This window comes from Ammodytes marinus (assembly GCF_949987685.1).
Source record: "Ammodytes marinus genome assembly, chromosome: 10".
Taxonomy (NCBI): domain Eukaryota; kingdom Metazoa; phylum Chordata; class Actinopteri; order Uranoscopiformes; family Ammodytidae; genus Ammodytes; species Ammodytes marinus.
The window spans coordinates 15,513,629-15,528,278 of record NC_137214.1 but is presented as its reverse complement, the minus strand read 5'-3'; the positions used below and the strand labels follow the sequence as shown (position 1 = coordinate 15,528,278).

The 14,650-nt window shown below is 41.0% G+C and overlaps 1 protein-coding gene across 3 annotated transcripts in view; it reads left to right on the top strand.

Moving 5' to 3' along the window:
- Positions 1 to 14,650, top strand: part of drp2 (dystrophin related protein 2) — a 107,044-nt gene extending 92,394 nt beyond the window's left edge. For 2 of the 3 annotated variants that reach the window (XM_080035774.1, XM_080035773.1), the window contains exons 19-20: positions 1,453 to 1,518; positions 1,702 to 3,023. In XM_080035774.1, coding sequence (XP_079891900.1) covers positions 1,453 to 1,518; positions 1,702 to 1,807 — 172 coding nt within the window. In that variant the 3' untranslated portion in view covers positions 1,808 to 3,023. Of the gene's footprint in view, positions 1 to 1,452; positions 1,519 to 1,701; positions 3,024 to 3,977; positions 4,125 to 8,324; positions 8,581 to 13,333; positions 13,452 to 14,057; positions 14,145 to 14,604 lie in introns of those variants that run through there. The other variant, XM_080035775.1, reaches the window with a different exon arrangement.

Sequence of the window (14,650 nt, the reverse complement as noted above, 5' to 3'; positions counted from 1 at the left end):
TGGGCAACCTTGTGCATTCGGGTGGGAGCTATCAACACAGGCGGAGGAGGCAAAGGTGAAAGTGATGGAGAGAAAAAGGTGTTTTTTCTTTCAAGAAAAAGCGAGAACATTGTTCAAACTCAGCACCTGATTGTGATACATTCCTCTACAATGAATTATTGGTAAAAGAGGATCTGGACTGTTAATGATAACATCAACTCAATGCAACTAATTGTTGTAAACAGTGTTTTACTGGGTGCTAGTATGTTATCAACATATTATTGGTATTTTAGCCCAGAAATTATATTTGCAGCTGGACGCCCACATGAGTGAAGAGCAAATACAACTGAGTAAGATAACTCTAATAAAAAGTAGTTGCACACTTTAAGAGAGTGTAAGAGGCTATACTAAATAATGTACTAACATGGGAAAAGTCTGAGTGTGCAACGACTACCACTTGTTTATTTGGGCTTGTATATTTAGCCATAACATACACTTTTAATATGCAGCATAATATGCTACATTCTTGCCATAGACATAGTCTAAATGTTCCAATTTTTTTCTTCTCTCTCTGAATTCACACATGGAGCTATTGGGGTTTGAGTGGCCTGCTCTAGGATGCTGAGCCGCATGTTTATTATACAGTCCTTTTTACGCAGCCAAGTTGGTTCTCCCAGTTGGGCTTTTTCTCATTCATTCCATCAAACCTAAAACAGTAAAAACACCATGTGTATTGTGTATGTAGCAAAAAATTAAAACCTTTTTCACTGCAACATCATTTTTGTTTTATTATTATTATTTGTTACAGTGGTGAAACCGCTTACAGAGCAGCATGCTCAGTGCAGCTGTCCACACAGTCCACACAGTCAGCAGTTCGTAATGCTGAACTAGAAGCGCTGTCCTTGGTCCTGAAAAGCCACACAGAAGCTCCCTCACCGCTTCCTCACACATGCGCACATTTCTAAAAAGGCCTTTTTATTGCCTGCATGCTGATATAGAGTGTACAGTATTTTATCAGAATTTCCTCCCTTCTTGCGGGCACATTTTGTACAGCTTGTACTCTGTGACAAAAATAATTTCTGCCACTCTGCGGTCTTCTCTGTCAGTTGTTTCTGGACAGCTCTCTGTCTCTCTGTCCATAAGAGTTAAAGGCCACGACGTCTTATTCACTCTACTTAAATGCTGAATTGTGCTGATTGTTTGATTCGTGTTGCGTTTGAAGAAGCACGCATCCCCAGCGTGTGATCGTATCAATCTGTTGTTTTTGCTTTTTCCTACCTTTGCTCTGACTCAACCACTCATCTGTCATTTTTTTGTATTGTATGTATGTTTGTGGGTGGATTTGTGTTTTTGTGTCTCATGCTGTCACTCTGATGTGTGTGTGTGTGTGTGTGTGTGTGTGTGTGTGTGTGTGTGTGTGTGTGTGTGTGTGTGTGTGTGTGTGTGTGTGTGTGTGTGTTTGAATGAATACAGGTTGGCAGAAATGGAGAACCAGAATTGTTCATTCTTCACGGATAGCCTGTCTCCTGACGAAAGTCTGTGAGTATTTTTCCGCCACCCCCCTCACCACAAAACCCCTCATTAAAAACCACAGCCTTTCACATGGAATATGTGTGTGTGTGTGTGTCTGTGTTTTGCACGTACACTCTCTCCACTTGATGAATCGATTGTGTCTCTGTTTGGGCGTGTGCTCGGGCTTGTGCATGCATGTTTGACTTGTAGGGAAGGATTGGGTAATCACATAAATAATCAGCCACATAATGAAAATGACCCGCAGCGAACAGCGTGCGCACAGGCCCCCTTCATCATGCGCACATGCCTGCTGTGATTGAAGTCTTTGGATGTGGGTAGATACTGTACACAAAGCCCCTCTGAGGAGAGAGAGGCGTGTGTGTGTGTGTGTGTGTGTGTGTGTGTGTGTGTGTGTGTGTGTGTGTGTGTCTGTCTGTCTGTGTGTGTGTGTGTGTGCGTGCATGCGTGTGTTTCTGTGCTGGATGTCTGGCGGGGCGGTGGCAAGGTTACAGCATTGAGAAAATAAGGTATGCTTGAAGTGAACGAGGGAGCCAATAACACATGTCCTTATTGTGGAAAGCAAAGTGATTGGAGTGCTTCAGGTTGTCTGAGATCATGTTTTTACGTGCGTCCATGCATTATTTTGTTGACATACTGTATGTGCGCATGTCGACCCTTCTCTGACAGGGTTTTCCTTAATCAATTATTTTTTTCAAGTCAAGGTTGCATGCACTGCAGCTCTGTGCAGAGTGGAGTCTGTTTTTTTCCAGTGTTCCAGGTCTGTGTCTGTGCATTTGTGTGTGTATTGTGAAGAGTGCTCATTATTTCTTTTAGGAAGTGTTTTGTGTTTCATGTGCGCGCGTGTGTGTGTGTGTGTGTGTGTGTGTGTGTGTGTGTGTGTGTGTGTGTGTGTGTGTGTTTGTGCTCTGAGAGAAGTCTGTGATTGACATCACAATAGAAACTACTGTTAGACCTAGACAAAGTTACATCTCTTTTCAGAAATGCAACACTTCTTTTATTATTATTTTTTACTACTGACACCTGTGCTTCCCGAGCCTTCCCCTAATGTTTGTGTTGCCATGAGCATGTATCTTGACAGAGCTGTAACCAAGAAACACTCTAGATTCTGCATGGAGTTTTGTCACAAGAAATGTGTGTGTATCAGTGCATTTACATGTGTCATTTTGTGCATGAAAGTGTGTTTGTATGCATGACGCTTCTAGCCTTCCTGTAGAGGTGCTATTTTTCTGTGCTTGCGTCCTGCTGCACAGCTCTGGTTCATGCTGCTGTGCTATCTGTGCTTCCAGCTGCTCTTTGGCTGGTGTCATACTGTTTTCTTTCCTAAGTCAAGCTGCCTGTGTGTGCTGCGTTCACCTTCCTAACTGAACACATTGTTCTGACTTCACTGTTGCGGCTTATTGCAAGGTATTAAGCATAATTTAACCCATACAGAAATAGGTCAATGGAGCCTTCTGTCAGAGACAGCCTGTCTCTCTGGTACGCTATTGTAGCTAATGGAAGCTAAGATAGCTATAAAGTAGGTTGATTTGATTAGAATTCCAGATACTCTTTCATACCATTATAACAAAAATGTCAAAGTAATTTGGATTTCTCTAGGGGTAACACTTGCATCAAATGTCAAGTTGTCTTTGTAAAAATAGTGTGGGTGGGTAGAGATGTCTGCAGTCTGCAGTAAATACTGCATATCCTTTACAAAAGTAAGAAAGCTCTAAGCCACTCATTTTAAACCCTCTAATGAAACCAAAACAGTTTTTTTAGGAAATTCTGAAATAATTTATCAGGAAAAAATAAAACAATTTCATTGTTTTATTGGCATCCCACCAATGCATCCAAGGTTTAAGCGGGACCTTTCAAATACCAGTTAATCTCTAGACTGAACCTCTGCTTAAACTTGGCCTGTGAATACCTCTGCGATGTATAATTTGGCATTACGATGCACAGCGTATAACCTAATAAAGTAGGTTGCCTCGTAGCCTGAAGAATTATCGCAACACATAAAGAGGTAAACAGCTGTCTTTCCATTAAAATTATTGCAAACAATTCACCGATGCATTTGTAGCTTTTACAGCCGCGGGTCTGCCGTCATAGATCAGCACATTCCGTTTTTTTTGTTCCATTGTCAATACATTTTTTATTATTTTGGGCAATATACTGTGAGGTAGCCGAAGATCCTCATTCCTTCCTTTAATAATTGAGAGTGGTTTGCTACGGAACATTGATTATTTGGACTGGGGTGAACCTGGCACAGTGCAAAGCGCCCCAACCCATCCCATTCTGTCCTGTCTTGTTTTGTCTGTCCGTGTCTCATCCCTTTAAAAACTACCTCGCACACTGCTTGCCTGTTTGCTTTTTGCTTTTGGCCTGTGCTCGCTGGCCCAAGCTGTCCCCTTGGCCTTGTGCTTTGTGCTGCTGGTTGGCTGTTGTGCTGGTGGCTCAGTGTGCTGTCTCCTGTGTGGGGGACTCAGGGATGAAGATCAGTACCTCCTGCGTCACTCCAGCCCAGCCCTGGACCATGACTCCCCCTGTGGACAGCACATGCTGCTGGCCCACCTGGAGCACCAGGACAAGGAGCAGCTCCAATGCACCCTGGCCCGTCTGGAGAACGAGAACAGGTCTGTGTGTAGTCTAACCATTTGTTTTTGTTTAGGACAGTCAGTGTGCATTGAGTTTGGAGCTTGGGCTTTAAATCATTTCTTGGCTTGTTTACCTGGTGGAGTAATTTGCTGTGGGTTTGTTTTATCTACACAATAGATAAAGGTGCACCACCTTTAGACAAAAGTAGAAGTCTTTTTTACTACGCCAGCTCATGTTCCTGGGTGAGCGTACCCATGACAAAGGCATAAAGAAAAAATATGTAAAATAGCATTCTTTGCATTGATGGTCTCATTTACTGTTATATTATGTAATTAATAATCATCAGAGGAAAAATTAGGCTGTTTCAGAAATATTTAAAAGTTCCTCGTAGCACCTTTAAATACATATTTGGAATAAGGCATGTAGCGGAGCAGAGATGTAATAGTTGGGTTTAGACTGAGATTTTCATCTCCACAGAATGACAATGACACATATGTTGTGTCTCTCTGGAGGCATTACACTATTGTTTTTATATCTGCAACAAATCCTATTGAACAGAAATATCTTCTGTGTGCATACCCGGTGACAACATGGTAGATTCCGCTTTAGCTTGTAAGTGATACAAGCGTAAAGCATCTCTGGCACACCTTAGTTTAGATGCTCATGCTATAATGTGAACGTATTGTGTCCTGCTATAGCTGTGAGGCTTGGACATTTTCCATAAATGAATCAAATTTATGTATCCTTCTCTCTTAATTGGTTACCAGAGGCAACCATTTTTCTGCAAAATGATTCATATGAATATTTTTCTCTCTTGTCCTGTATTTTCCCATGACCTTTCCACACACTGCTACATACTGTACACATAAACACACACACACACACACACACACACACACACACACACACACACACACACACACACACACACACACACACACACACACACACACACACACACACACATACACATACACATATACACACACACACACACACACACACACACACACACACACACACACACACACACACACACACACACACCACACACACACTTAAACTTGCACCCTCTGGGTGTCTGAAACCCTGACCCAGTTCAATTTTTCTACAAAGCACGCCTCCTGTAATGGCACTGCAGTGTATCCTTATTTATGGCTGTGGTCACTGCTCTTGCTTGGTTTATGTGCTCTTATGCAGCTCATACCTGAACGATAAATCAAGAATCAAACGATTTTAACCCTTGGTCTTCTTTTTTAAGGGACTGGCTTCTCTTTAATAGCTTTAAATATAATATACTTATCATTGTTTTATCAGCTATACTTTTTTAATGAGAATTGCAAATGAACATGATTTTGAACGGATGACTCAGAAGATTCAGAAGTCTGCGAGTCTCAGATACCGCAGCTATAAAATATGGTTTAATACAATAGATTTTCATCTGCTCCATATCTGTGATTGATGTTGACGGCAAATTTTACGCAGCAGTACCCCTCCTAAATCCTTCCTTTTTTATTTTATTTTTTTGTTATTGGAGTAACAACAGAGTTATTACTGTTGATGAAATGTCAAACAAGGACTTTGACTTATTTTGGGTCTAATGAAACAAAAATATGAATAACATCAGTATGTAGGATAGTGTCATATATGCACTTTTTGTGAATAACTTTTTAGCAAACAATAGACATTGGTTCAGTCTGTTTATGGAAATTTTAATAGGATTTTTCTTTTGTTTGTGGAGTCTGTGTGGTCCCTGAAACAATAAGGAAGTAAAGCCATTGTTAATAACGTTCAAAGGTTGATCAACTAGACTGGATATCTTGGCGTGATGATACTGCTTATACAGTCAAGTGCGAAAGTTTGTGAACCCCTTGAACATTTTGGAATTTTATTTATTTTTACCATTAATAATTCATTTTTATCAATACCAGTATTTTTTATATGAAATAGCAGGTGTTTGTTTATCAATTCAACATTTTTCTTTCCCAGAAATAAATTGTTAAAACAGATAAAACAAATTATTTGACAAATGTTGTATGATCAAAAGTTTGTGAACCCTAAGCTGCATTGCTTAAATCGAGCAAGTAAACACAATCAGATGGGCCAAATTGAGTCATGAAATGGACCAATGTAGTGAGAGATCTTTAGGGAAGAAATTGGGTGGCACTAGATACAACAGAGATAACACCAGGTCAGTTTAGGCTCACCAAAGTGAACCCATACAGGTCAGACATGCTAAAAGGGAACCCAATCTCTGAGGATCTCAGGAATAGAGTTTTGATGCTGCACATTTGTCTGGGGACAGCTATAAATTATTTTTTTTAAAGTTTGAGCTCCATCGGTCCACCGTGAGGCAAATCATCTACAAATGGAGAGCTTTAAGAGTGACTGAACATCTGCCTAGAAGTGGACTTCCTTCAAAAATATCCACAAGCGCCACAAGATAAGTGATTTTTCAGGTAAAAGCCAACCCAAACATTACATCTAGTGATTTGCAGACCTCTCGTGCAGCATCTGGGACAGATGTGCATGGTTCCACAATAAGAAGAAAACTCAGTCAACATGGCTTTCATGGGATGGTTGCTGAAGAAGCCTCTGCTCTCAAAAAAGAACAAAACTGTTTGTCACAACTTTGCCACAGAGCACCTGGAGATACCTGAAGTCTTATTCTGTGGACAAATTAGTCCAAAATTGAACTGTTTGGTCATAACCAAAACCGCCATGTTTGGGCAAAAACGCAATTCTGCCTACCACCTACAGAACCTTCTCCCAAGTGAATAATGGTGGTTTCAAATTGTCTGCAAATCTCCAGATGTAATGTTTGGGTTGGCTTTTACCTGAAAAATCACTTTTCTTGTGGCGCTTGAGGATATTTTTGAAGGAAGTCCACTTCTAGGCAGATGTTAAGTCACTCTTAAAGCTCTCCATTTGTAGATGATTTGCCTCACGGTGGACCGATTGAGCTCAAATTTTTTTTATGAATTTATAACTGTCCCCAGACAAATGTGCAACATCAAAACTCTATTCCTGAGATCCTCTGAGATTTGTTTCCCTTTTAGCATGTCTGACCTGTATGGGTTCACTTTGGTGAGCCTAAACTGACCTGGTTTTATCTCTGTTTTATCTAGTGCCGCCCAATTTCTTTCCTAAAGATCTCTCATTACATTGGTCTATTTCATCAACCAATTTGGCCCACCTGATTGTGTCAACCTGCTCGATTTAAGCAATGCAGCTCAGGGTTCACAAACTTTTGCACATACAACATTCGTCAAATAATTTGTTTTATCTGTTTTAACAATTGATTTCTGGAAAAGAAAAATGTTGAATTGATAAACAAACATCTGTTATTTCATATAAAAAATACTGGTATTGATAAAAATGAATTAATAATGGTTAAAATAAATAAAATTCCAAAAGGCTCAAGGGGTTCACAAACTTTCGCACTTGACTGTATATGTAGTTTTCGTTTGTTCTCAATAGAAGGTTATTACTAATTCAGCACTTCAAAAGACCAGCATGATTTTCCCAGCACCCGAATGAATTAAAAAAACCTTTAGCAATGCTCCACAGCACAACACAGTCAGTTAATGGCCTTAATGTCACGCACGTAAGAGGAGGAAGGCATTGAGTTATATTTAAAAGGAAGATGATTGCTTTCTATGTGGGAAGATATCCACAATATATTAGCCCCTTGCTGCACTGGGTTTATGTGATGATATTTACGCATGCTGGGGTGATATTATTGTAATTATGTAACCTGCAAACATGTCACAATATTATGTGTAAAGCAAGGCAAGGCAAGTTTATTTATATACCTCAATTCAGACACAAGTACATTCAAAGTGCTTTATAGGGGCATAAAATGCATTGAGATTAGACCTTAGAAATTGCATTTAAGAAATAGTATAAAAAAAATAAAAGAAAATACATCCAGATTAAAGATGAGCTTACATCAGACATCATGTTGGCTGATGACAGATACCAGATACATCCGTGTCTGTTCGGACTGAGGTCTCTATTTTGCCAAATTCGAGTGTGTAGATGAGAGTTGGCAATTACTGTGAATACCAGTTGACCCAATATTCAAGTTTTCAAGTTGGTGCATTTTATGTTTGTGTCAATTGGAAGCGGGATAATTTGCCATTTTGATTTGTGTACTTTGTATGTGTTTTGTATGCTGAACCAACAACATACATGGGACTTACCCCCTCCCCCCCACCTCCATGCTGTGCTTTCAGGGTGCTGCAGGGCGAGTACAGGAGGCTGAAGTGGAAGCACGAGGAGGCTGCGTCGGTGCCCATGCTGACGGAGGCTGGAGAGGACGGCCCCGGTTCCCCTGGCACAGAGGAGGGCCAGCAGGATGAGGAGCTGATGGCCGAGGCGCGGGTCCTGAGGCAACACAAGACGCGCCTGGAGACCCGCATGCAGATTCTGGAGGACCACAACAAACAGCTGGAGTCACAGCTGCACAGGCTCAGGGAGCTACTGCTACAGGTACAACCTCTACTGTGAGAGTGGCACTGGCATGGGGATGGGCTATTGTTTTGAAATACGGAACTTGAAATGTTTTGCAATAAAATTGTGTTAGTATTACTAATTCATTACATTTCAGAAGGGAAATATATTGGACTTGTTACTGGACTGGATTTTTGATAGGAATGTTCACTCATGTTACCTTGTAGAGTCGCATTTTACATAAAACGTGGGACTATTATGACCTTTCCTGCAGCTGAATGACTCCAAATTTGAATTCATTAGAATCACCCCATCTGGGGGAAGGGGTTTAACGATATTACAGTGTTATACATATTTTATACTGAACAAAACGTAATACAAAGTAAAAAAAATAAAAAAATAAATCAAATCAGGCTGTATCCTGTATTCTGGTTCGGTCCAGCCTCAGCACCACATCAAGTATTGCTTAGCTTGGTAAATGGAGCCTCGAGACACCTTTACAGCTCTATGTGCACATGCATCTTCCATAGCTTGTGAAAGAGGTAAACATTGCCGTCGTAGACCTTACATCTCCTAGCAAAAAAATAAGAACTGATTGAGAAATGGAGAATAAATGTTCAGGAGACAGAAGATTTGTGCTGGTAATCGTTCAGTTCTGCAAAATATACAAAGTAAAATTCTGTGCAAATACTGTGAGGGTAGGAATACAGCTCCCAATCTCATACATACATGAAACATTCTGTTTACAGACTTTTGAGCCTGGCAGCGTGTCCCATGTGAGCACAAGAGATTTTATTCATGACAACGTTGCCAGATATACAAAATTGTGGGTAGTGTTTTGAAAAGTGTTTAGCACTGCAATTTAGAGTGTGAAACAGGAGGAAATGAGCTGGTATGTTGTGAGTTATATTTTTGTGGTCATTGTTTCTCATGTACTGAAGCAATTCAGAAAAAAATCTGGTCTACTGAGGTCTGTAATATAGGTGTTATTTTCGACTCAAGAGTTGTGTTATTGTGCTCAGTTGACTACAGTGGTGCAAACCTGCTATGTCCCACTGAGAAATTTAACAAAAATCAGGTCAATTAATTCATTTGCCGGAGAAGGTCGTCCATGCTTTTATCTCCTTTAGTTATTATGGTCCGAGTAGACGAAACAGCCATAAGACCACAATTTATCGAAAATTCTGCTTCCAGGCTTTTAACATGTTCTTACCACATCACACCAATCTTTACTGCTGTTTACCAGTTAAATATGATTTTAAATTGAAAGACTGAAAATGTTTAAAGCCTTGCATGGTCAGGCTGCGGCATATCTGTGAAGTTGTATTTGAGCCCTTTGCTGTCCTCTCAGCGGTGGCAAACTCACTTAATCATTTGGCTTTCTTAAACGGTATTGATTGTAATTGTTTAGATTATTTTATCTTGTTTTATCTTTGACGTCTAGGACTAAGGGGCTCTGTCACAGATTCAGTTATATTTCTTAAATGTATCTGAACTGTTGCCAGAAGGCCAGACAAATTCAGGTTCACAGGTATCCAGCATTTGTATGCAACCTGGTGCATACATCAGGTAGCACATGATGTGCTTTACAAACATTCTTGAAGTTTAAAAAGGTTAAGATGGTACAGGTAATAAAAAAAAATATGCAAAAATAAAACAGCACTGGGAGAACAAAAAAAATACAGAGTAGAAAGTGTTAAGAAAGAGGATAAGCCTCAAGACTCTGGCATGCAACACAAAAGGATTTGTTTCAGTCAAAAGGAAAGGTGTGAAAAATAGATGGGTATGCGCTGACATATGCAGTTACTGTGTTACTACAATAAAAAAGTGTAAATTGATTGCAGAGGGGGCACATATGCAAACAGCCATGTAGGTCGCTGAAATGAAAGAGAATGCAAGGGGGCATGCATGACAATGGAAGAGAGAATCTGAGAAAGAGCAGCAGGATGCTTCTTCTTCAGGCCCAATTGAGAGTTAAGAGAAAAGACGGCATGGCAGAGCACATTCCTATGTAAAAATCATTTTCTCCCTGGACCAATGTCTCACTTTCAATTCCTACTTGAAATAAATAAATAACCCAAATCTGTAAAATATGTAGACGTGGAAGCTTATGTATGAATTCTGCGAAATTCTCTGCAGACATCCAGGTTGCAGTGCAACTGCTGATCTTACCATACATAGTATGTCAAATCTTACCCATGGCTGGAGTATTGCTACAGTTTTGCTAACAGATAATACAAAAGATTGTGGGTTTCATGTATGGGGTATTTGGGAATATTCTCGAGAGTTCCATTTGGCGTCTTTGATAGTAAATTGAGACCTTCCCCTACCTATGTCAGTTTTTTTTCTGCCATGCTGCTCTATGCGGTGCAACAAGGCAAAATAGTAGTAACCTGCGGCCTCATTTATAAAGGAGTGTGTAGAATCCATCCTAAAACATTGCGTCCGCACAAAACCAAGAATGGTCTGTGAAAAAAAATTGATTTATAAAAATGTGCGGTGCACAGTTGCACGCAATCTTCCCTTTATAAATACCCATCCGCGCCGAATTTTGCACGGACGATCTCCGCCCCATGTCCTCCCACTCCCAGTTTCGTCTCACAATCTACCATAAATGGCGAATGCTAAATAGCTCCTGAATATTGTGACGCTCTTAATAAGCACGTCATTTTGACTGACATGAGGAAAAAAGGGAGGCAACCGGCCGCAAAGAAAGCGACTGGGAAGGAAGAAAGCCCTGTGACGTGCATGTGCTGCAGTAACTGGCACACAAACGCACACACACACGCGCTAATCATATCATGATTGGCGCAGTCGTTATAGTCTTTGTAAAGCAGTTTCGCCCAACTTGGTACTGTATGAAATATCACGTATAAGCGTACCTGTGGCTGTAGAACTACACTCACCGGCCACTTTATTAGGTACTGCAGTTCATTTTCTTGTTAACACATATAACTAATCAGCCAATCACATGTCAGCAACTCTATGCATTTAGGCATGTAGGCCTGGACGGGACAACTTATTGAAGTTAAAACTGAGCAACAGAATGGGGAAGAAAGGGGTTTTAAGTGACTTTGAACATGGCAATGTTGAGGGTGCCAGGAGGGCTGGTATGAGTATTTCAGAAACTGCTGATCTACTGCGATTTTCACTCTAAACCATCTCTAGGGCTTACAGAGAATGGTCCGAAAAAGAAAAAAATGCAGTGAGCTGCATTTGTGTGGAAGTAAAATGCCTTGTTGAAGTTAGAGGTCAGTGGAGGATGGGCATACTGGTTCGAGATGATAGAAAGGCACTCGTTACAACCGGGGTATGCAGAATACCATCTCTGAACACAAAACACGACCAACCTTGAAGCAGAAGGGCTACAGCAACAGAAGACCCCATCGGGTGCCACTCCTGTCAGCTAAAAACAGGAAAATGAGGCTACAATTCTCACAGGATCACCAATATTGGACAAAAGCAGATTGAAAAATCATGCCTGGTCTGATGAGTCTCGATTTAAGTTGCGACATTCAGATGGCAGGTTCAGAGTTTGGCGTAAACAACATGAAAGAATGGATCCATCCTGCCGTGCACCATCAACCATGCCATGTTCAAAGTCACCTAAACCCCCTTTCTTCTCCATTCTGATACTCGGTTTGACTTCAGGACATTGTCTTGACCACGTCTAAATGCCTAAATGTATTAAATTGCTGCTATGTGATTGGCTGATTAGCTTTTTGTTTTTATAAGCCTCAGAACAGGTGTACCTAATAAAGTGGCCGGTGAGTGTATATTGTAGGCCTATATAAAATATGTTGTGACAAATGAAATAATGCCTATAGTCTATTCCAGAGCATTGTTTCTCTCCCGTGAGATCCACACATTTCAACAACGTCAGAAAATAGTTTAATCTTCCAAGGTGAATTGTTATGGGAAAGAGATGCATCTAATAATTTTCGAAATTCATAACATGATTTTATCTAACGAAATATACAGTTTTGATTAATTAAAGAGTATGTATCTCCCGGTGCACGTTGCCTGTTATAGGGTTAACTTTGTACGACACTACTTTTTACACACCGCCTAAAATATAAACTATTTGCTCTCCTGCTGGCCACTCACGTAAACACCTCCTGACTTATAGGAAATTATTATAGAGTAGCGCTGTAAGATTCAATTTATAAAATATAACCAAAACATGTAGACCTATTAGATAAGTCATTCAACCTACATCATAACTGCATGCCATAGACTACAGTAGCCTATATTCGCAACTATAGGTAAGTGGTCTGGGTACTATCGGATAATTGACTAAATATATTGTGTGCCAAGCATTTCAGTCATTTGTCTGTGTTTTTCGATGTCTGAGCTTTATTTCGTGGTGTTGCCATTGAGTTTCCGCTGATTCCCCGAGTCGGGAAAACCTTGCGGGAGCTCTACGCATGGTCAAAAGTTGGCGTGGGAATACGCACACTTCTCCGCAAATAATTTTTCTATAAACACCAACGTTTGCCACCGCACATTTTCCCGCACATTTCTGCCTGTCTACGCAAGGTTTTTGTGCGCAGCAAGCTTTATAAATGAGGCCCCTGATGATGTGTGTGCATCTGCTGTGGGGCAAACTTAAAATTTTTTAAATAATTCTGCTCAGATATATGCCAGTCGAGGACTGCTGGCTGAGTGCCATGAACAATCACATTTCTCATTACTATGTGAACGGCTAGATGACTGTAGCCTGAAACATGATGGGATACCAGCTATTATTTGGATGGAATGATAATCAGTCTTTTTTTCTTTCTTAACACAGCCCAAAGATGATTCAGAGGCCAATGGATCAGAACCGTCAACCCTGTCGTCTCCTGTGTCCGGAGGGGGTCAGCACGGGGGGCCTGCCAGCAGAGAGACCACTGACACTGAGGCAGCAGGTCAGTCAAGTGCAGCCAGGCTCACACACTTTGAATATGCAATACATCCCTGAGTTCCAAATAGCATACTGTTTTTCTTTTTACTATACTGCATACTACAGCTGATTATAAAAAGAACATAGTTTGGACATACTTTCACTTATTTATTTTGTCATAACATCACGCCTTGAACTTGCCTCATGCTTGTATGTAAATCGGTCGCATTGCTGGTTGTTTTCACTCCGAGGCTCGGTGAATGTGACCTACCTTCAGCTGGGTAGTCGATTGCAGTGAGTCAGAATCGTCCAAAAATCATGCGGATATTCCACAGTAAAAATAACGACCGGATATAGTAGGGCATCTGGGTATTTTTTAGGTATGCTGCATTTGACCACATCTGGGACATCCTAAATCTTATTTTTCTGTCATACTAAATAGCAAAAAAGTATGGGTATTTGAATGCTGCCCATGTGTCCTCCCCTCCCATTCCACCTCTAACCAATAATAGAGGTGTAATATTATGTGTGGTGTGGTGTGTGTGTGTGTGTGTGTGTGTGTGTGTGTGTGTGTGTGTGTGTGTGTGTGTGTGTGTGTGTGTGTGTGTGTGTGTGTGTGTGTGTTTGTCAGGAGATGATATGGAGCACGAACAGGACACGGTGCTGCAGCTCCAGGAGGTCATCGAGCAGCTGAGAAACGTCTTCCCTTCAGAACCTGGTGAGTCCGTCTCCACTGCTCAACCGGAATTGTAGCAGCAGCCTTAACATCCCCGGCGCGGTAGATTGAATGACAGAGAGGAGAAGTAAGATAAAAAGAGACAGAGACGGCATAGCACACAGAGGAAGGGAGAAGTGTCAGGGCCGTAACACACATTTTGCAAGCTGTCCCTTTGCATTTAAAAACGCAATTTGCTGGGCTGTCCAAAAGACTAAGATGGGGGATTATCGCAATTATAGCCTTCTTAGTTAGGACCAAAACCATTTTGTCAGTCTTGTGTGTTTGTTATCAAAAATTGTGAAAGCTTTTCCATTTTTCTCCTTCCTTCCTTCCTTCCTTCCTTCCGTCCTTCCTTCCTTCCTTCCTTCCTTCCTTCCTTCCTTCCTTCCTTCCTTCCTTCCTTCCTTCCTTCCTTCCTTCCTTCCTTCCTTCCTTCCTTCCTTCCATTTCCTAATTTCAGGCACAACCTCACACATCTAACCCCTCTGGCATGGGCCTGGAGGAGC